Here is a 24,266-nt window from a genome sequence, read left to right on the forward strand (position 1 = left end):
GGAAGGAGAATACTGGAATTGTCCAGGACACTGAGGCACTAGTTCAATGTTAATGCAGAGGGAAGAGTTCTATCTGTTGAAATAATCAATTGCAAAGTAAAACATCATACACAACACCTACAGAACATTTAATATTTTGTGAGACTTACCACTTCTTTTCTCTTGTCTGATGATATTATGGCATTCTGCATGCAGAAACTGCAGGTGATCAGCTACCATTCGTTGCTGGCATTCATGAATTACTTTGCCATATGAGCTGGGGTGTAAGTATTTCCGACATCGCATTTCTTCATCTTTTAATCTACCTAAAACCTATAGGCAAATTTTCAAGCTATAGAACAGATAAATACTACAGAACAGTTTAGGAGAGGAAAGGAGAATTGCATATGATTTGAGAATTTAAGAAGGGAGAAGGCAAATTTGAATTTGTGCATGACACTGAGGCATTAGTTCAATGCTAATTCAGAGAGAAGAGTGCGACCTACTGAATCATTAACTTTATTTCTTGCATTAATTCCTGTTTGCATTGGTGACTCACAACTACTGACTAGGCTCAAACCTCATTATATAGTTTGTAAGATCTAAAGTTGCTGACCATGCTCCTCCTCTTGCAACTTTATTCTGTCCTGGCTTCTGTGACCCTGTCCTCTCCAGGTAATAAAATGAACATGATAGAGGTAGAAGACAATTAAAATGGGGAAATAATTATGGAACAACTTTCTGCAGTGCAGACAGCAAGTAAAGACCTCATTTTTGGTCTTGCCAGCCAGTTTATGTTCTTTAAATATAATTAATTTCATAAGCTGGTTAACAAGGTTTCTGGAAAGCCTCTCTGCCATCCGTATGATATCTATGTTCACTCTGTCAAAGGATACCACCATGTGTGTGTTCTCATTGGCCAAGGTAATGAGACAGAATTATAGAAACTAACATGTCTTCAAAATAAAAACCATCTATTTTTCATTTTGAGTGCATATAGTTGTACCACCAGGAGGAAAATTAGTACAAAAATCTTTCCCTTCTAAAATAGTCAACATTTTAACATTCTATTGTATAAAAAGTAATTAACTTGTTCTGTACTCTGCCTTTAGATGTTTTATATATACACAATAGATGCAAGTCAAAGTAGGGCTTCTTACCTTTTCCATATACTGTGAGCAGTTTGACTCTTGCAATAAGTTTGAAGCTTCTTGTTTATAATACTCCCCTGTTTCATTCAGAAAAGGACACTCAAAAATTTCCTGATAAAACTAAATCAAGAAAGTCTAATCAAGGACAAATAATACAAGGTATTAAAATATTAACATTCACAATTAAAAATACATCAAGCAATCATGCATTTTTACCTTTAGGGGGAATTTTTTCTTATACTGTTCAACATGAACAAAGGAGTTAATAACCCCATGGATTACTTTCTGGTTTGGGTCTTCTCCACAACGATCACTGAAACAGGCAAAAACAAATATGCATCCCTAAGAAACTGTATGACTACTAAGACAGACATGAGACATTGAACCCCTTGACATTAGGTGGAAGATTTTCTAGTTATTGTTTTTGTTTAAATTAACCAAAGACAAAAATTTATAAAGCCAAATCTTATGAGATACACTAATGAACACTGATTCAATTTCTCTCCTTCTCATGCCATGAAGACTACATAAATGGTGATGCATAAGTTTTTGCCAGCCTCCACAGAACAATTACCGAGTAAGTACTGAGTACATTAACAATACTATAAGTTACATCAGCATGCTACTCAAGTCAATGAACTCCAGCTTGTTAGGAAGTAGGTAAGTAAGTAAAATCCATTTATTCCTGTCTGAATACAGGTGACGTCTTAGAAACTTTTGAAGAGTTTTTGATCCATCACTCACTTGCACACTCAGCAACTGACCTCCCAATGATAGGCCACACACAATTTATTCATCTCTATGCTGGTCGTTCCTTACTACAAATGGCCCGCCACCACCTCTTCCATTAACTGTCTCCAGGTTATTCTCATTCTTATACAGGCAGTGACCCAAGTATGTAAGCTTGCACTTGCTGATTTCCAAGAGTGGTGTCTGCTTCTCTCCAATAATATTTCCAATGTAAGTGTTTGTCTTTCCCATCCAGGAGATACAAGTGACTTCACCAGCACCACATCTCAATGGCTTCAATTTTCTTTTTGTCAGCAGCATTTGTTCCCCAGGATTCCACTCATAAGTAACAATGGAGAAAGCTTAAGCTTTTCACCCGTTGAACCTTTGTACATTCCAAGATGCCATGGTCTTTCCACACTTTCATAAGGAAAACCATGGCTGAGCAAGCCATCCCTGGTGATCTTCTAATTTTTTTGGTGTAGACTCCTTCGTTAGATAGATCTGATCCCAAATGATTAGATTTATCTGCTGCCTCTACCACTTGACTGTTAAATTGTCATGTCCACTTGCATCCTGTTATTGTTTCAACATACATCCATCTAGTTTTCACCACATTCAGGAATAATCCATATTCCTCACTAACAGTTTTTACAGACTTCTACATTCATAGCATTGATGGTGGACCCCTCTTAACTAAATTTAGGTATGATGCTCTTCGCTGCAACCAACAGAAATCCCAGCTCCTGCCTCTTTTCAAAAACTTCCAGGGCTTCTCACACAATAAATTCTTCGAACATGTTCCTTCTGGTCTCTCACGCTGCCCAATGAAAAAGTTTAACCACTCACTGTCGCCACTGCTGTTCACGTCATGGTCTGTTACTGACATTAGATACTAATTCATTGAGATGCTCTGGAATCCCCATGTTTGGCAGTATCCTTCAGAGACGGTCATGCCAGATGACATCAAACACTTTGGAGAAACCAATGAAACAATCTATGGGTGATTATACGGTCTGCATTTTTCAATAGGACATGACATATATTCGCAATATGATCACATGTCTCACACCTCTCTGAAACCAGCTGGTTGTGGTGATAGCTCTGCTTCTATCATTCACTTAATGCAAACCTGAATTATGTACACCATGCATTGTTGCAAATTTTCCACAAGATCAATACAGTTGTCACCAATCACTTTTAGCAATTCTAGTTACGTTATCTACTTAGGTGCTATCACAGGCTTCATTTTCATAATAGCACAGACCCCTTCCTCCCTCAAGACTGTCTTGGTATTCTCTTTTCTGTTGTCCTGCATTGTAAGTGGCTCTGATGAGACTGGCGCAATAATCCATCCACCTGTGTTTGATATCACCACCTTCAGTAAGAACTCTGCCATCATGATCTTCTATTACACTCTGTTGCAGGGAAAACCTTTTAGTAGGAAGGCTGACCATGGTGAATATATCTTTTATATTCTTATTCTCCTTATAATTCTCAAGTTCCTTTCATTTTGCTCAGATGTATTTTTTTTTAATCTCATCAAGTCTGCCTTTGAATCTGTCTGCTCTGGATTTGTGCTGGAAATGGCCCAACTTGATTATCAGCTCCCCGACTGCTGCGCTGGGTATCACAACATGGGGAATAGATGGCCAGCCCTCTGTGGAGAAAGCGGTGGTTAGGGACTATTTAGAAAAGCTGGACGTGCACAAGTCCATGGGGCCGGACGAGTTGCATCCGAGAGTGCTAAAGGAATTGGCGGCTGTGATTGCAGAGCCATTGGCCATTATCTTTGAAAACTTGTGGCGAACCGGGGAAGTCCTGGATGACTGGAAAAAGGCTAATGTAGTGCCAATCTTTAAAAAAGGGAAGAAGGAGGATCCTGGGAACTACAGGCCAGTCAGCCTCACCTCAGTCCCCGGAAAAATCATGGAGCAGGTCCTCAAAGAATCAATCCTGAAGCACTTACATGAGAGGAAAGCGATCAGGAAGAGTCAGCATGGATTCACCAAGGGAAGGTCATGCCTGACTAATCTAATCGCCTTCTATGATGAGATTACTGGTTCTGTGGATGAAGGGAAAGCAGTGGATGTATTGTTTCTTGACTTTAGCAAAGCTTTTGATACGGTCTCCCACAGTATTCTTGTCAGCAAGTTAAAGAAGTATGGGCTGGATGAATGCACTATAAGGTGGGTAGAAAGCTGGCTAGATTGTCGGGCTCAACGGGTAGTGATCAATGGCTCCATGTCTAGTTGGCAGCCGGTGTCAAGTGGAGTGGCCCAGGGGTCAGTCCTGGGGCCGGTTTTGTTCAATATCTTCATAAATGATCTGGAGGATGATGTGGATTGCACTCTCAGCAAATTTGCGGATGATACTAAACTGGGAGGAGTGGTAGATACGCTGAAGGGCAGGGATAGGATACAGAGACAATTTGGAGGATTGGGCCAAAAGAAATCTGATGAGGTTCAATAAGGATAAGTGCAGGGTCCTGCACTTAGGACGGAAGAACCCAATGCACAGCTACAGACTAGGGACCGAATGGCTAGGCAGCAGTTCTGCGGAAAAGGACCTGGGGTGATAGTGGACAAGAAGCTGGATATGAGTCAGCAGTGTGCCCTTGTTGCCAAGAAGGCCAATGGCATTTTGGGATGTATAAGTAGGGGCATAGCGAGCAGATCGAGGGACGTGATCGTCCCCCTCTATTCGACATTGGTGAGGCCTCATCTGGAGTACTGTGTCCAGTTTTGGGCCCCACACTACAAGAAGGATGTGGATAAATTGGAGAGAGTCCAGCGAAGGGCAACAAAAATGATTAGAGGTCTGGAACACATGACTTATGAGGAGAGGCTGAGGGAACTGGGATTGTTTAGTCTGCAGAAGAGAAGAATGAGGGGGGATTTGATAGCTGCTTTCAACTACCTGAGAGGTGGTTCCAGAGAGGATGGTTCTAGACTATTCTCATTGGTGGAAGAGGACAGGACAAGGAGTAATGGTCTCAAGTTGCAGTGGGGGGGGGGGTTAGGTTGGATATTAGGAAAAACTTTTTCACTAGGAGGGTGGTGAAACACTGGAATGTGTTACCTAGGGAGGTGGTAGAATCTCCTTCCTTAGAAGTTTTTAAGGTCAGGCTTGACAAAGCCCTGGCTGGGATAATTTAATTGGGGATTGGTCCTGCTTTGAGCAGGGGGTTGGACTAGATGACCTCCTGAGGTCCCTTCCAACCTTGATATTCTATGATTCTATGATCATACACATTGTAAGGAGAGTGATCACTTTAGATAAGCTATTACCAGCAGGAGAGTGGGGTGGGGGGAGAGAAAATCTTTTGTAGTGGTAAAGACCCATTTTTTCATGGTTTGTATGTATAAGAACATCTTCTGTATTTTCCACAGTATGCATCCGATGAAGTGAGCTTTAGCTCACGAAAGCTTATGCTCAAATAAATTGGTTAGTCTCTAAGGTGCCACAAGTACTCCTTTTCTTTTTGCTCAATTTCTTGTATTCTCTACTGCGTTCTTCAGTCTCCAAGCCACTTTCTCTCATGATGTGTCATTTTCTCCCACGAACTCAAATTCCTCCTCCATTAACCATGATACAGTCTGACGCTGACTTCTCAGAATGTGTACTTTATTAGCTTCAAGCATAATAGCAAAAACAAAACTGCTACCAAAAATTGTGATAAATTCCATCTTACAAATACTTTCATCTTTGATAACTAACAGCCATCATTAGCTCCTTTCTGAGTCAAACAATGGTCATTTTTGCCAAGCACTGACTCAGACAGCATATTGTATTCATCTCCTACCATCTGTACCTGAAAAGCTGTCATAGACGGATGCTCTCCAAACCAGAGGAGGTCCACATAGAACTGATCAAGTATTTCTCTCCCTTTTATGTGAAGAGTAACCAACAGGCACAGGATTTTCTTGTGGTCCTCTAGAACAAGTATGTTAGTGAGAAGCAAGAGGTTGCTATCAAAAAGACCACATGGTTCAACACCAAAAATGGTCCAGAGCAGCAAAAGGCTATCATGCATAGGGACCAGGACACACACACACACACACACACACACACAAAGTTAATTACTCTGAGCTCCCCTCTAAACCCATCTAAAATTAGAAATAGTTCCCTGTGAAGCAGGCAGGAAGCTGGATGCCAGAATGACCTGGAAGAGGCTTATTTCTACTGTAACTGAGACTGACTCAGATACCTCTCAGGTCCTAACCAGAAGAGGAAAAGATGTTGTCAGAAGAGAAACTACTCTGTCAAGGACCAAACACTATATCATACCAAATGAAGCTCCAGCACGAACATCTGTTCTGGAATACCTCCCAGATCTGCAGGCATTGGCTTATTAAGCATCATTTAAGTAATTCCAAGATTTGAAGTTTTCTGAAATCCCTTTGAACCTAAGGAGCAAGCTATATCTAGTGTTTTGCCCTGAGATCCATGGCCATTTTTCTGCCACTTTGATGAGAGTTCCTCTGGAGGGTCCAAAGAGGATTATTCAAAACTGTCACCTCCTTAATGTGAAACTCACACAGAAAGATCAAGGAAAAAGTGACCTTTGCCAAGACAAAAAGGCAGCAGGTGTGTTTGTTAAAGACATTTTACAGACACATCACATCTACAATCTTGTTTGTGTTAGTAATGTTTTAGAGCAATCAGTACCATCAAGCTGTCTATGTACCTACAATAATGAAACTCATAAACCAAGAAACCTAGAACAGACAAGAGGAACAAAAATAGTCCAGACGCAACCATCACACAAAACAGAGAACTATATATAAAGTAAAAGAGAAGGTGAGTTCTTAAAATTAGCGACAGAATTGGTCCACTGAAGAAGCACAGGCCTGGTATGCACTAGAAACTTTTGTCAGTGTAACAACATGGGTTTGAAGGGTGATTTTTTTATCAAGTTTTTTATATTGGCAAAAGCCCTAGTGTAGAGACAGATATACCAGCAAAAAACTATTGTCGGTATAACCTATATTATTTGAGGAACTGGAATAAGCTATAAAAGCCAAAGCCCGTATTTGCTGATAGAAGCTACGTTTACAGTAGGAGGGTTTGCTGGTATAGCTATATTGCCAAACATTTCTAGTGTACTCACTCTTTCACTACAAGTATGCTATTATGTAAGTATTTCAAACATGACCAAAAGGACTGCGTGGCAAAGAGAATATGTTTTGGCTCACAAAAACTAAGGAGGAAATAGTCTAATAGGTAAAAGAACACTATTAGGGTTTCCTCATATTTCAAGCCACTTCAGAGTTTTAATTTTTTTTAAAATAAGATTATGTTAAAAACAAAAATCTTTATATATACTATTAAAAAATGATTCTTCAGAAATAATGCCCACTACAGTTCTTTAGAACAGTAATTTTTTAACAGGCACTTTATAAGTTCCTCATTTTAAGATGAGCACATATCAAACTTATTTCTGAGCAAGATAATCTTGTGATAGATTATTTTGTTAATATATTTATTGATAGAACTATGTGGTTGCATTTATCTGATACATCAGATGGCCTGTCAGTCAAATAAGCAGCCTATAGATACCACAAGACTATGCTACATTTGAACTTGCCAACTCCTCCATGCTTGAATTTTTTACAATCAAATAAGAAAACTGCACAACTTTTAAAGTAGAACACAATGAAACTCATGTCAACCACACTGTTATGTCATTTTAACAACTAAATTATAGTGGTGGAATGACAAGGCAACAGTATATTGCACACTGCACAACTGTGACCAATAGGCACATTTAAGGTTCAGGATACAACAGTAAAAACACAGGCTGTCCTTGCAAGGAAAGCCTATGTTTACATGAGATGGCCTTCAAAATAAATGTATTGTAGTGTTAATTCTTTAAGTAACCAGAAAGAATGCAGGAACAAATGTCCAATTACTACTTCAGATCCAAAGTTGTTAATAAATGTGGTTAAAAAGCTGTTTAAAAAAAAATGGATCCAGGATAGTTCGTACACAGTATCTTATTCTTAAGTACATATTCCGATTCATATCTGCTTGTTTACTAGGAATTTTTATGTGCACTAATGCCAATATCCAACATTGCAAAACAAACCAACTACTAAAGAGCAAATTATGTTGCAAATTTTGTGAACAAAACTACAAAATACATTACTGGTTTGTAATGATTATGGAAGTATACCATGAGGAAGAACTCAGTTTGATTTTTGAACAAGCTGTGCTTTAAGAAAACCTTTAAGACTTGTTAACTAGTCAAATTTGATATGGAAGTCATTGAGAATATGGAAGACTAAAATGCCATTTTTACATTTATTTTTCTGAGTGCTACTGAATGTAATAGGTTTTCTTTTCACAGTGGATAATATGAACACCTCAACAACTATTAGTAATTTCATAACTAGTAAAGAAACCAGGCAAAGAGTCCTGTGGCACCTTATAGACTAACAGACATATTGGAGCATAAGCTTTTGTGGGTGAATACCCACTTCATCAGTACCCACTTAGTCAGATATTCACCCAAGAAAGCTTATGCTCCAATAAGTCTGTTAGTCTATAAGGTGCCACAGGACTCTCTGCTGCTTTTACAGATCCAGACTAACATGGCTTCCCTTCTGATAAAGAAACCAGTTAACTATATGTGTTTAATAGAAAAAAATCTGTAACCTAGTTTTAGTCAGTTTCTACTTATTACTCTAATTTGAACTAGCACGTCAATCCTTTTCAAATTATTTCTCTGTTTAGGTATTTCATACTTGAATTTTCCTCACAATTCATGATCTTGTCTGCTTCCTGCTGTATTCAAACACAAATGCAAAAGTTGACATGCAGCTTGCCTTGTAGAAGTATAGCTTGGGCTAGAGGGGGGGAACAAAGTGTGTTATATTCAGGATTATTTTTAAGTCTCCTAGTTATATTTTGCTGTCTTCTTGCTTTAAAACTAATACACATTTACAGGCTTATTTTTAACACAGAGTATAACGGTCATTTGTACTTACTTAAAAGCATAACTATAAATGTGTTTAAGCTTTTGGTCAGAAGCCTTTATTAAAAAAAATTCCAAGTAAATTGTTCAGTTTGTATTGCACTAAAAAGCTTTCACAACATTTATAGTTATTTTTCTATAACATACTTGACAATCTAGCCATAAAAACCATTTCCAACATATCAACAGTTTCAGTGAAATATAGGCGAGAAGGTGGATGATATATTCTCTTTTATTACCAGCTTTCAAACTACAAAGAACTCTTCCTCAGGTCTAGGAAAGATACTCAGAGTGTCACAGCTAAATACAAGGTCAAACAAATAGTTTCTCGTAAGTAGATAAGCCATATTCTAAGGGACAATTCAAGCTGAAGTGGTCCATTAACAACCCTGTAGTTATGAGAGGGGGAGGGGATTTAGTGGGTTACAAATTGTTATAATAAATCATAAATCCAGTGTCTTTATTAAGACCATGATTTTTAGTGTCTAGCAAAGTTATGAATTGAAACTCTTAGGCTCATCTTTTCAAGTTGTTGTGAAGGTTTCCTTTGTGGATGGGGACTGATAGGTCGGATATAGATATCGCTTTGTGAAAAGTGTTCACCCACAGGTGATATGGTGTTTTTCTCTGTTATCACTTTCCTCTGTAAGTTCATTCGAGAGCACAGTGATTGTCTTTGGTTTCAAATATATAGGGCTATTGGGGCATTTAGTCCACTGGATGAGGTACTCCACATGTTGTGATAGGCATGTATAGGACCCATGGATCTTGAAAGGCGTGATGTGGTGGAGGTGGATCATCGTAGCAGTGGAGATGTGTCTGCAGGTTTTGCATCTGTTGTTTTGGCAGGATATCGTGCCACTTTGAGTTGGTGTGTCCTGGTCTGTGGGGAGCTTGCTTCTGATTGGTTTGGAGAGGTTGGCAGGTTGTTTGAAGGTCAGAAGATGGGGTTCAGGAAAGATTTTGTTCAGGATGGGGTCCCCATTGAGTATGGGCTGGAGTTGTTCGATAACACCCAGTATGGGTCCCAGGGTGGGTGGTAGGTGACAACTACGGGTGTGCGGTTGGAGGGGGATTTATTTCTGTACTGAAGTAGGTTTTCTTGGAGTATTTGGGTGGCCCATTACACGATGTGATCTACTTCTCTGGTGGAGTGTCCTTGTTGGGTGAAGGTGATTTTGAGTATATCCCCGGCTTTCTCCTCAGAGCATATTCTGTGGTATTTGAGTGGCTGGCTGTAGATAACAGATTTCTTGGTTTGTTAATGGACATATGAAGGTGAGTGTCGTGATCTGTGTATTTCTTGTATGTAGTTGTCTGTAGGGTTTTATAGTTGAAGCTGATCATGGTGTCCAGGAAGTTGATACTAGTGCGGAAGTGTTCCAGAGAGAGAGTTTGGATGGGCAGTGGTTGTTGAAGTTGTGGAGGAAATCTATGAGAGCTTAAGTCATCTGTGCAGAGGATGAAATTATCGAATTGGTTTTGTGGTGCATTTGTGCAGCAATTCTTCAAGGGGGCCCATGAAGAAGTTGGCATATTTGGTAACCATCCTAGTACGTATGGCAGTTTGACTCAGTGTTTGTTGTTGAATGTAAAATGGATTAAATGGATGAGTTTGGCATGTGTTTTTTTTAGGTGGGTATCTGAGGGTTGTCCATTGTCTTGTAAATATTTGAAACAGGCACCCATGCCGTCATTGTTAAGGATTCTGGTATCTAGGGAAATTATGTCCATGTTAGCAAAGATGGTATTCTGAGGGACACACTAACTCAAAGTGTCACGACACCCTGCCAGAACAGATGCAAAACCTGCAGACAGATCTCCACTGCTACTATGATCAACACCCCACATATCGCACCTTTCAAGACCTATGGTTCCTACAGATTCCTACCACAACATGCAGTGTACCTCATCCAGTGCACTATATGTCCCAATAATTATTGTGTGGGTAAAACCAGAAAGACAATCAGGAGAGTCTTGAATGAACGCACACAGGAAAATGATAAGAGAGAAAAATATCGTATCACCTGTGGCTAAACACTTTTCACAAAGTGATCTCTCTATATTTGACCTATCAGTCCTCATCCACAAAGGAACCCTGCACAACACTTGCAAAAGATGAGCCTGGGAGCTTAATTTCATAACTTTGCTAGACATTAACAACCACCATCTTAATAAAGTCACTGGATTTATAATGTATGACAATCCGCAACCCACTAAACCCCCTTTTTGTCTTATGACTCCAGGGGTGTTATGACATAGTTGAGATTTTCTCTTATGTTGTATGTGAGCCTATGTGACTTTTACTCTTTTGCATGAATGCTGTGTGTGCCTCAGTTTCCCTGTGTATTGCACCAATGTCTAGGTGGTGGGAATAAGGGTGAATGACTTTTGTGGAGGCTAATCTAGCTGTGTGCATGGATGCTATGGCCACCCCTTCATAACCTGAGACCAAGCAGGGGGATGCGACCAGGTGACTCTTGGCTAGGGAAGCGAGACAAAGGCCGGAGGAAGAGCAACGGGCAGGACAGGGGCCAGGCAGCTGGAAGAGAGTCAGTCTCGGCTGGCTTGGGGCACAGGGGGAGGGCCAGAGCCCTGGCTCTGGGCTCCCCTTCCTCCAAGATGGACTTGGCTGAAAGTCACTGATTTTCTGTGCTAACAAGTTATGTCCTACGCTGTATTCCTGTTGACTAATAAACCTTCTGTTTTATTGGCTGGCTTAGAGACACATCTGACTGTGGAGTTGGGGTGCAGGGCTCTCTGGCTTCCTCAGGAACCCTGCCTGGGTGGACTTGCTGCGGGAAGCGCATGATGTAGAAGGGGATGCTGAATGCTCCGAAGTCAGACCCCAGAAGTTCAAAGCTGTGTAAGCTTCTTGCCCTGGAGACAGTATGCTCAGAGAGAGGAGGCATGCTACCCCAGAGTCCTGACTGGCTTTGTATGGAATAGTTCCAGAGCATCACCCTGGTGACTTGACTCTGTGACAGGTGTTAACAGGCCACTTAACCTTGAAAGATCCCTTAGAATATGTGGTAACTACTTATGCTACAAAAAGAAAAGGAGTACTTGTGGCACCTTAGAGACTAACCAATTTATTTGAGCATGAGCTTTCGTGAGCTACAGCTCATTTCATCGGATGTAGCTCACGAAAGCTCATGCTCAAATAAATTGGTTAGTCTCTAAGGTGCCACAAGTACTCCTTTTCTTTTTGCGAATACAGACTAACACGGCTGTTACTCTGAAACCTGTACTTATGCTACACTATCTGTCTGACCTTGTATTTAACTACGACACTGAATATCTTTCCTAGACCTCAGGAAGTGTTCCGTATAGCTCAAAAGCCTCTCTCTCTCACCAACAGAAGTTGGTCCAATAAAAAATTACACCTCACCCACTTTGTCTCTCTAATATCCTGGGACCAACAAGGATACAATCATTGGGATATATTTATTTACTAATTTTATATTGTGTTATGCATTAAAAGTTCCAGTTATAAGAGGTATAATTCCCCTTCTACTTACTGATATGCTTTTTAAAAAACACAAAACACGTTAGTGGACTGCGAAATAATTGCATGAAGCAGAATTTACTTTTATGTACAGTCTTGCATACTGAGTACTAGATATGAGAAGTGTGCATATAATTCAGTTTTTTATATAGTTCAGTGTTCCATCTACTTCATGTAATATTTGCTACTTCAGAAGATATTGTGCAATTCCTGCACTGCTAAACTTGATTCTAAAAGCCAGTTACTGCAGTTGCCACTAAAATCTTCACAATTGTTCTTTGCCATCATATTAGTTGCTGGCAATATTGCTTGTACTAATTATGTACGATTGCATGTACTCTGTAGCATGGGGCATGGGTCACAGGTCACTTGCTGGAGGATTCTCTGCTCCTTGAAGTCTTTAAACCATGATTTGAGGACTTCAATAGCTCAGACGTATGTGACAGGTTTATCGCAGGAATGGGTGGGTGAGATTCTGTGGCCTGCATTGTGCAGGAGGTCAGACTTGATGATCCCTTCTGACCTTAATATGTATGAATCATGGAAGATAGCACAAATACTACTGAAATGTTAGTTCAGAAAAGGCAAAATTGTAAAAGTTTGACAGAAAGCACTACACTGTCTGGTACTTGAAAGAAATAATTTTTTGTAACAATAATAACCAATTCTCACTTGTATACTGCATTTCATCATGCATAGATTATAAATTGCTTTAGAAAGGAAAGTCATTTGCCTTATTTTACAGATGGGGAAACTAAGGAACAGATGTGAAATTACTTGCTTCAAGTCATACAGCAGTGCCTGTGGCAGAGCAGAAGAGAGAAATCAGGTCTAGCCATTAGACGATAATGCTGCTTGGAGCCCTACAGGCACACAGTTTTTACCACTTTCAAAGTTTCTTTAAAAAAAAAACAAAAACCAAAATACCCCATCAATCAGCCCCACTCTCTTATAGGTCCTGATCAAAAGCCCACTGAAATCAATGGGAGACATTCCATTGACTGCAACAGTCTTTGGATCAGGCCCATAATCAGCTAATTCTCCACAGGGAAAGAATGTGATCATTTTCAGAGTTATTGAAAGTGTTGCTTCATGGTTGACAATAAATAGCCCTCTCTAATAAGTGTGTCAGCATCCTTTTCCTACGAAATACCCAATTTTCATTGATCAGGCCCTCTGTCTCAGTAGTGTCATTCACATTTAGGTCAGCTAATAAATAGTCAAGATGAGAATCCGTGCTGCTTGTCCTTAGTGTAATTAAACAGAAACTTCTGCATTGCCAAGTGGTATACCCTTATGACCCTCATTCACCAGACTCAAGAGTTAAGATATGATTACTGTTACTTAACACCCAATTTATCCTTGAATCAGTGTCCATGTTGGCTCCAGAAGAAGTGGTCTTCGGCAGCTCTAAACATTATTAGGTATATTACAGGCTTCAGAAGTAATGTTTTCAGAAGGATGTAATATCAGACCTTAACACATTTTCATAAAATCCAGTTCAAAGGAATAGAAATGAAATATGAATAGTTACTAGTATGCTATAAAGCAATTACAAAGTGCTTCATTTGACTATATTCATCCAATATAGAAATATTAACCTTCAAAACACACTTCCTTATGTGCAGTAGGTAAAAATTCCCATTACACAGATATATAAAGAGAGGCACAAACACTGTGTCTAGCTCAAGGTTTCTCTTCAACTCAGCATTAGAAGTAGGAAGAGAAACCAGAGTTCTAGTCTCAAGTCTTCGGTACTAAAGAACATTCCCTCTGGATTATAGTTAGGCTTGGTAGGATTTGATTTGAACTGTTAGTCCTTAGTAAACATCTATTTCACCTGACACACTGAAACAGATGAAAAATATATATATATATCAACTGGTAACAGTTGGCAAGCAAAATCTCCCACTTTGCGCCTACAGGAATCCAACCCCACAGCAGCGCAGGGAACTCTCGGCAGCCTCACTGTCACGGTCCCATTCGCTCACAGACCAGCTGGGAGCATGGGGGCCATCCCCAGGCAGGAGCCATGCAGCAAGGGGGTGGCCTCCCCCAGGATCGCTTGCTCTGCACTGCCAAGATGACAGCTTTCTCCACACTTCGCAGCTGCAGGGATCCAGTGTAATCAGTCCTGTAGCCACACAGGTAGCCCCCTGTAGCCCCAGTGTGAAACTGGAAATTTATTTAAATAGAAATTTTTTTAAAAAAGCTTAAAAATAAAAATCGATATTAACTGAATTTCAAAAAAATAATCATCATTAAATTCTTCCAGGCCTAACTATAGAGAATTAAATTTTTCAACTCAGGTTCTCTTTCTGCACAAGTAAATCACAACAAAAGCATTCATATTTTCGACAACTAAAGCTTTTGGCACATTAATGAGGTAATATCAACATGTTCAGAGTTGGCTTATAATAAAATAAGAAAGCAGCTTAGCTGAAGTCCAATCAATTCACAGGCCTCTCCAAGCAAACAATTACAAAAAAATTTTAGACCAGGTTAGAAACATTGTAACTCATAGAAAACAAGCAAACACTCACTTTTTGATTTCTCGGAGGAGCATTCGAATGAGAATGGCTTGCAGTGGCTCAATCATTAATTTCCTCCACATATCGAGTGCTAGCTGTAAAGATACAAACATCACAGAAAACTTATCCCATAGTAAATGCAGTTTAAAAATCCACAACCTGAAGCAAGATTTGGGCAGGAATTAACATCCTTCCCAATCTCTGTTTCCATTCTCAATTCTTTTGTTTGACAAATTCCAGGTCTGCTTTATCAACAATATTTTACCCAGATCCACACCTACATAGGTTTCCTCCCACCTCCAGGTTGTACCTTATTAAATTTTTCTTTTCAGATAAGGAACTGACAAGTCCTCTATAAAACTTTTTAACCTGATTTTCCAAGGTGCTCAATACTCCCACTGAAAGTCAAGCTATATATTTTTAGATTGTACATATTTTTAATTTTAAAAATCAATATTTAAAAGAACACAGTTGAATTATAAGATGTGTTTTTATGTACAGTTTATGTTTACCTCTTACAGCTACTTACCTCTCCAATTTCCATCAGTGGTTCACTTATATCCACACCTCCATAGCCATATTGAAGATCAGCTTCAGTTAATTTGTTCTTCTTAATAAACTGCGTGTTGAGGTACCTATGGAAACAAAAGCATTTTAATCAACCCCCAGAGCACAAAACTGAGTGAGATACTAAATACTTCAATAACCTTTGTAACCACACAATGTCTTTAGCTTAGTGGAAGGAGAGAAAGCAGGTGACTTTGAAAATGACTATTACAAGACCTCTTGTATAAAAACAAAGGCTGTAGGACCTCCCTGAATTAATTCACTTGAACTACAGCATTAAAAAAAAGCTTATTTTTAAAAAAAATGGCCAGTGATAGAAAATTACCACAACCCTTGGCAAGTTGTTCCAATGTCTTAGAGTGAAAGTTTAAGGCCAGAAGGGACCATCAGATCATCTAATCTGATCTTTTGTATATTACAGGACACCAACACCACCCAGCACCTGTATGCTGAACCCAACAACCAAAATTAGACCAAAAGTATTATAGCCCACAGGAGACTAAATTATTATGTGTCACAAGCAGAGGACAGGAGGGATCAAGATGCATCAATATCCGACATCAGTATCAGGGAATTCATTAAGAGAGATGTACCCAGATAATCCCGGCAAATGACCTGTACTTCATGCTGCAGAGGAAGGTGAAAAACCGCCAGGGTCACTGCCAAACTTATCATGGGAAGCATTCCGACCCCACATTGGGTGATCAGTGAGAGCAAGAACCAGTCAGCTAAGCATGCTCGGTACCCCCTCAGAGCACTAGTCCACCCCATCCAGTGTCCCATTTCCAGCTTTTTGCTTCAGAGGAAGACCAGTAAAAATCCCAGAACACACTGGAAGGGGATAGGGGAAGGAATCCCTTCCTGATCCCTGCAGAGGACAACCTGAAACTGTGAAGCATGAGCAATTAGGAACAGTACATAAACCAGAAGTGCCCACCTGGGCTCCTGAGACCTGCTCCCCAGCATCCCAAGGAACCCCATTAAACAATTCATCCAACTCACTCTCAAAACTAATTAAGTTGTATGCCCCCACAACTCCTGTGGAGAGGCTGTTCCAGAACCTCACTCCTCTGACAGTTAGAAACCTTTTTCTAATTTCCAACCTGAATTTGTTCATGGCCAGTTTATTCTCATTTGTTCTTGTGCCAACATTTTCCTTTAGCTTAAATAGCTCTTCACCCTCCTTGGTGTTTACTGCCCTAATGTATTTATAAAAAGCTATTATAGCCTCTCTCTGCCTTCTTTCTGACAAGCTAAACCAGTGGTTCTCAACCAGGGGTGCCCGTACCCTTGGGGGTACATCAACTCATCTAGATATTTGCCTAGTTTTTATGCAGCAGACCACATAAAAAGTATTAGCAAAGTCCATAAAAATTAAAATTCATACATACAATTACTTGTTTATACTGCTCTCTATACACACACACAGTACACGGAAATTTAAGCACAATACTTATATTCCAATTGATTTATTTTATAATTATATGGTTAAAATGTAAAAAATTAGTAGTTTTTCAATAATAGTGTGCTGCCACATTTTTGTATTTTTAGGTTTGATTTTGTAAGCAAGTAGTTTTTAAATGAGGTGAAACTTGGGGTATGCAAGACAAGTCAGACTCCTGAAAGGGGTACAGTAGTCTGGAAAGGTTGAGAATCACTGCGCTAAAAATAAACCAACCTTTTCCAGTCTACTCTCAGAAAATAGGACCTACAGTCTCTTGATCATTTTCATAGCTATTCTCTGCACCTGTTTCAGTTTCAATTCAACTTTCTTAAAGATGGATGACCAGAATTGTACACAGTATTCCACATGAGATCTTACCAGTGCCCTGTACAATGGCATTAATACTTCTTTATCGCTACTGGAAATGCCACACCTGATACATCCTAGGACCGCATTTACGTGTTTCACAGCTCCATTACACTGGTAGCTCATCATCATCATTCTGTGATCAACCCACACACCCTGGTTTCTCTCTTCCTCGATCATTTCCAATTGAGGAGACCCCAGCTTGTAGCAGAACTTATTATTAGACCCTAGTGCAGCGGTCCCCAACCTTTCTGTAGGAATAGTACTTTCCTATTCCCAGAAGACTGTGGCGGGCGCCAGACATCCCGCCGCCAAAATGCCGCGTAGAAGCGGCAGTGGAAAGAAGTGTCGCCTCCGAGAAACGTTGCCCGTTTCTCGACGGCATTTCGGCGGGCAGTTCGCCGGCGGCCTCGCTGAGTGGCGGCATTTCAGCGGTGCGGTATCCTGCGGGAGCACACAACTTCCCCGGCTGGTGCCATTGCACCTGCGGGCACCGCATTGGGGACCCCTGCCGTAGTGCATGACTTTGTACTTTTTACCTTTGACTTTAATCCCATCATTCCAGTCTTCCAGGTCTGCCAGATATTTCTGTATAATGTTTTGATTCTCCTCTGTATTGATAACTTCCAACTTTGTATCATCAGGAAATTTCATTGGCACATTCCTACTTTTAGTGCCAAGGTCAATAATAAAAATACTGAGGAAGACTAATCCCAAGAAAGATCTTGAGGAACTCCACTAGTAACCTCCCTCAAATCTGAAACCCTCCACTAGTAACCTCCCTCCACTTTTCAGCACCACCTTTCCCTTCTCTTCATTAGCCAGTTCCCTATGTACCTACAGTTCTTGTGCTAATCCCCACCTTCTCTAATTTAACTAATAATTTGCTATTTGGTATAGTGTCAAATGCTTTATTGAAGTCTAGGTATATTATTGATTTTCCTTATATATATATATATATATAAAAAAATTACTTTCACAAAGAAGGAAATCAGGTTATTCCGGCACAATCTACCCTTGGTAAACCCATGTTCCTATGGTGCATTACACTCCCTTTGCCATTTACCTTCATTAGTTTTTTCTTTTCCTTTCTTTCATCATGTGGTCCACAGTCTTCCATACTATTGAGGTTAGACTAACAGGTCTGTGATTGCCCAGATAACTTCCCCCTTTCTTAAAACACAGGTCTGACGTTAGCTATTCTCCAATCATAGGGTATTACTCCTGAATAGTTGTATTAAAAATCCTTGATACTAACTAGCAATTTCATGTGCATATGGTTAATAACCCTCGCAGCTCCAGACTTCCGGCCACTGGAGCTTGTTATACTTTTGTCTGCTAGATTGAAGAGCTCATTACCGAAGTTTTGTTCACCATTTAGGTACTTATCTTGGTTAAGCTAAACAGACTGAGCTTCTGGATTCTTTCACTATAAGGCATGTTTTCCTATCTTTTATGGCTCTTCTCTGAATCCTCCTCAATTTATCAACATCTTTCTTGATTTTACAACACCAGACATGGAGACAGTATTCCAGTAGCAGTCAGACCAGTGTCAAGTACAGAGATAACACAACTTCCCTACCCTTATTCCATATTCAACTCTCAACACGTATAAGGCATGCATTAGCCCTTCTGGCCACAGTATCACACTGGAATTCCATAAGGAATTCTGAAAACACAATTGAGAATGAATTTAATATTTATTTTAATATCACATGATCTTATCCCATTAGCTCTTAGATGTTAATGACTTTTATACAGCATGTGAAACAATTGCTTGATTTATTATTTTAGTCAGTATTTATCTTGGAGTACTTGCACATAAAAATTGTCAGTAAATACAAGATGCCATTATTAATTGGATCAGACCTGTTCCAAAAGGCACTATGTTTTGACATGTATGGCTATAATTCTCAGTACATACTGTATACAGTTTTATAACTTCCAAGTGATGGACAAATATTAGAGTATCAGCTTTAAAATTACAGGTTGCAAACAAAAGTCCTTACCTGTTTCTTAGACAACAGAACTTTTTTTTTTTAAATCTAAGTTTACTTGTCATTACTTGTGCTCTTTTGATAAATGAAAAAAGTAATCTCTGCCTGGTAACATTTACTTTGCTTGATTTCAGATTCCCCAAGTGTAGTGAAGTGTGATGATGTGCGTAACAGTCATATTTTGTCCTACATTTACCCAGAAAAATCAGCATTCATCAAAAACTCTATAAAGGAAAACACTGCACTCAAAACACATCAACTAAAAATACCCTTCCTATTTAGAAACACTTAAACCTATACTAAAGGCTTCCTGACCCAACTAATACAAGGTATTTTTTGGATATCCCAAACTTGAATGTAGGTAACACTAACACAATGGATTACTGTATCCTAGAAAGTAGTGACTGTAAAAAGCATTTGGAAGTCATGGTTAAGGCTATGTTTTTGACACACAATCCGTGACTTCCAGAGACTCCATGACATTCTCTGCTTCAACCACAGGGCTGTGGGACTCTGCAGCTGGTAGCCAGCAGGGCCCTTGCAGGGTTTCAGTGACAGATGACAGCCGGAACAAGGGGCCCCCTGCAAGATTCCAGCGACAGGTGACAGACTCCTGACGGGGCCCTCCTCAGGGTTCCAGTGACGGGAGACAGCCTTGGGCAAGTGACTGGGGATGTCCCGTTTTTCTCTTTGGGAAATATGGTCACCCTGCAGCTCCCAGATGCCGCAGGCAGAGAGGGAACCCCATGTCTCCCAGCCACCATGGTGCAGGGGAAACCATGGAGCCACAGCAGCAAAAGTCACACAGACAGGTCACAGCTTCTGTGAATTTTGATTTATTGCCCGTGACCTGTCCATGACTTTTATTAAAATAACCATGACAAAAATCTTAGCTTTAGTCATGGTAGATAACTAACTGCACTATGGACCTCATAGTGCAATGAAGTGGCTAAAAGGGCTAACTTGGTCATTGAATGTAGTAGATGGGGGACAGAGAGTAGGAATAGGGAGCTGACATTACCTCTAAGTATAGCATTTGCGAGACTTACCGGAATACTACCCAGTTCTGGAATTCACAATTCAAAAAGGATGTCAAACTGGAAAGAGTTCTGAAAAGAGCTACAAAGATGATCCAAGGTCTGATGGATTCTCCATCACTTCAAGTCTTTAAATGAAGATTGGAGATCTTTCTAAGAGATATGCTCTACCTCAAAACCAGGAGTTATGATCTTAAAGTAGAAATTATTGAACAAAATTCTCTGGCCTTTGTTGTGCAAGAGGTCAGACCAGAAGGAACGATTATGATAGTCTTGTTTTAAAAATCTGTGACTGCCCCTTGTCCCACAAACATTTGTTTTTCCTAGTTAAATATTTTACTTAGATCAATTCTTACAAAGCAGACCTGACATTTGAGAAATTGAGATAATACAAACTTCAAAAATCAGATTTCTATGAATTATTCCAGTTATACCACTACCTTGGATCCAAACCAGATTGAGAAGAAATAAACCAGCCAACATCTTTGAATGTATGTTGATAAAAGGATTAATTGCAAAGTTGGACTGATAGGGAGATCAATAAGTTGCAACATAAGAAATAAAAAGGGGAAGTAGAGTTTCAGGGTACCACAGAAAATGATTCCTTAAAAATACAACCACTTTCTCACCACTACAAAAGTAGTCCCAGTGAAAATAATTGCACACTTCTAAGACGATCACTGACCAAAAAAACCCCACCACCAAACCAAAACAAAAAAAACCACATACACACCCTACCTCAAACCAGATACAACCAATGCTTTAGAGGACACGAGGCAAGTTTAACTACCACTTACAACACATACAAATACACAGTTTAAAAAAAAAAAAAAAAAAAAGCTAAAATGGAGTCATTTCACTTACAGCTTCCCAGTGCTGCAAAGTTTGTGTTGTAAACACAGCAGGGAACTAGGAGGTGGGTGGCACGGTCAGTTAAAAAACTTGCTGTTGATTTTTTAAAAATATATAAATACATCTCTTAGCCTCAAATTACGTAATAGGTTTAGTGAAACTTATAGGCCAAAATTGACCTGACACTATCCCTTTAAACAGAAGCAAGACCTCGGTGAGGGATTAATTATGCTTTACTGTTATAAGATTTGCTCATTATTAATGTAGATCCAAGTTGTCAGAATTTAAATCTACTACTCTTCAACTGAAAAATGTATATACATTTAGCTCCAATATGTGCAGACATAAATTAGCACCATTCTTTTTAGAAAGTAGGGAGAATCACAAAGGAGAGAAGTGGGAAGATGTTATGAAGTGGATGTCACTTTAACACCTGAGACTCATAATTTTGCTTTATGATGCTAATTGTTGCATGCTTAATGATCACTTGACAAACAATAGTACATGATCTTGCCAATTTATAATTACATGCAATTGGATCATGCAGAACTATACCTACTCAAATTTTTTGCTTGTTTTAGAAGCACATTTGGATATCTACATATCTAACTGCTGTATCCATTGCTGATTAATGTGTTTTAACAGATTCTTTGTAAGTCTTGCTATCTGGGCTGACTTATCCAATTCATTAACTGAATTTTGTTTTATCTGCTCATTCTTGCCTTATTGCCTGAGAGAAGTAAAATGGAAATAAAAAAAGCTCGACATAACTGAACTGCCAGGAGAGGAACATGTTTTACTGTCTCAAACCCTAGCCCCTGCCTCTTTCTATCCATCAATGAGCCACGTCGTCACATCACCTGTTGTGTAAATTCTACAGGGCAGATGAGTCCTTACTTGTTTCTGTGATGTGCTTAGTATCTTTTTGTGTATCAGAAAATAGTAAATAAAGAATTCCACATAAGGTTACAAAAATGTTACCTACTCCTAAATTGTAGTTATACACTGAACAGCAACTCCAAAAAAAAAAAAAAAAAAAAAAGTATTAGGGGGTCCCTGTATTCCAGTTTGCATGTTAAAAAAATCCTCACACCTCCCAAGTGCTAGCCCTGTAAATTAAGCCTAGGCTCAGAGTCAAATCAGGTTATTTCCTTCTCGCACAATGAAAGTTCTGCAAGCTACATTAGTCAAGTTATATCTGTTTAATTCCACTGTACTGAAATTCTACTCTCAGTATGCACCTAACTAGAACCTAGCAAACAATTCTGATGGCAGCTAAGGAGGATCAGAATCTGTGTAAGCTGTATTGGGTTCTTCAGAATTAACAGGAATAAAAAGCAGTACAAGCTCATTAAAGAAAGCAGAGGGTACCATTTTTAATGTAGGTTCACAATTTAATGGTTCTGTACTCATCTTTGGACTTATACACGCATTATTAGACAATATGTATAAGCCATTCAGCTCATGTATGAATATTCAGTCCAGCAGTCTTCTTTTCTGCTGTGTAAATTGTATGGGTGATTATTTACAAGTACTATAATTGTTAAAGGCATTTACTATGATTTGGTACAAACAGACGGGGGTAATAGCCAATTTTCATCTCCACAAACTAAAATGCAAATCTTGCTGTGCAACTTTTATTACTTATTCAGATTCAAATGAGCGAGCACTTCACTGAAGGCAAAACACAGCACATTCTTCATATTTCATAAAGGTGCAGCTCCCTTCCAAGTGAAGATATCAGTGAACAACAAGAATGCGTTTCACATTTTGAAGGATCCTTAGGCTTAAAGTCAATGGTATACATCAAGGGGAATAGGTTGGCACAATACTTCTCTGGCCCTGACCTTAAGGGTGCCATTTTATACAAATGGTGCTGCTCTATAATATAGTTCTGTAATACTTCAATAGGTTTTGCTCGTAATTAAATTACTGGGTAGTGCAGTGCTTTAGCCAGAACTTTTTGCTATGTGAGCTTTATTAATATGTATTTTTTAAATTTCATTTTTAGATTAAAGAGAATCTTTAGTTGTATAAGATACTTTCCCTTCTTCTGCAGGGCCAGCTGAAAACAAACACAAATTAACAATCCCAGCTCTTAGATGTGTGCTTATAACATTAGTAATGTTGTTGCTTCAGCGATGAAGTTGACAGGAGTATAAACACACTACCAACACTTTCTATTGTATCTAGCCATTTGGGATGTTCAGGTTGAGACACCCTCAAAGCGTCTTTTCTTGGATGGTGGATACTGTGACAAAGTTCCTCCTCTACCGTGTTGGGTCTTGTGCTTACTGGCGGATTTGCTCGCCTTGGAGCTTCACAGCAGCCCTCAGTTTGGCCATTTTCATGAACGCACAGTCCAGGCCAACAACTCCTGTGTCTGACCAGGAGTTGGGAGGTTTGGGGGGAACCTGGGCCCGCCCTCTACTCCAGGTTCCAGCCCAGGGCCTAGAGGTACCTGTCTCTAGAGTGCCTCCTGCAGCAGCTGTGCAACAGCTACAACTCCCTGGGCTACTTCCCCATGGCCTCCTCCCAACACCTTCTTTAGCCTCACCATAGGAGGTTCTTCCTGGTGTCTGATGATGCTTGTACTCCTCAGTCCTCCAACAGTCCGCCTTCTCACTCTCAGCTCCTAGTGCCTCTTGGTCCCAGCCCCTCACATGCATACCACAAACTGAAGTGAGCTCCTTTTTAAAACCCAGGTACCCCGATTAGCCTGCCTTAATTGAGTCTAGCAGCTTCTTGATTGGCTGCAGGTGTTCTCATGAGCCTGTCTCAATTGTCTCCAGAAGGTTCCTGATTGTTCTGGAACCTTCCCTGTTACCTTACTCAGGGAAAAGGGACATACTTAGCCTGGGGCTAATATATCTGCCTTCTATTACTCTCCTGTAGTCATCTGGCCTGACCCTGTCACAATTCTTAACATTTTCTGAGAAGCAGGAGGTTTTAAAACATCGAAGTTGGACACCCAAAAATTACTAGTCACTCAAAAATCTTGGCCAATATTTCTATTTGTAATTAAAGTGGGGGGAATCATATTTAATAGAAAAATTGAGTAAGAGGGATAGAGGAATTGTACTCTAGAAAGCAGTGGCTTCAAAAAAGGATTTAGGAATTATAGAT

The 24,266-nt window shown here is 39.7% G+C and overlaps 1 protein-coding gene across 3 annotated transcripts in view; it reads right to left on the minus strand.

The window, feature by feature from the left end:
• Positions 1 to 24,266, minus strand: part of CUL2 (cullin 2) — an 86,433-nt gene that overhangs the window by 38,097 nt on the left and 24,070 nt on the right. For all 3 annotated transcript variants that reach the window (XM_084619557.1, XM_084619556.1, XM_084619555.1), the window contains exons 5-9: positions 15,407 to 15,512; positions 14,890 to 14,972; positions 1,347 to 1,443; positions 1,140 to 1,250; positions 150 to 312 (exon numbers count right to left, since the gene is read on the minus strand). In XM_084619557.1, the coding sequence (XP_084475683.1) occupies positions 150 to 312; positions 1,140 to 1,250; positions 1,347 to 1,443; positions 14,890 to 14,972; positions 15,407 to 15,512 (560 nt within the window). The remainder of the gene's footprint in view (positions 1 to 149; positions 313 to 1,139; positions 1,251 to 1,346; positions 1,444 to 14,889; positions 14,973 to 15,406; positions 15,513 to 24,266) is intronic.

Source organism: Lepidochelys olivacea, assembly GCF_965140295.1.
Source record: "Lepidochelys olivacea isolate rLepOli2 genome assembly, chromosome: 2".
Taxonomy (NCBI): domain Eukaryota; kingdom Metazoa; phylum Chordata; order Testudines; family Cheloniidae; genus Lepidochelys; species Lepidochelys olivacea.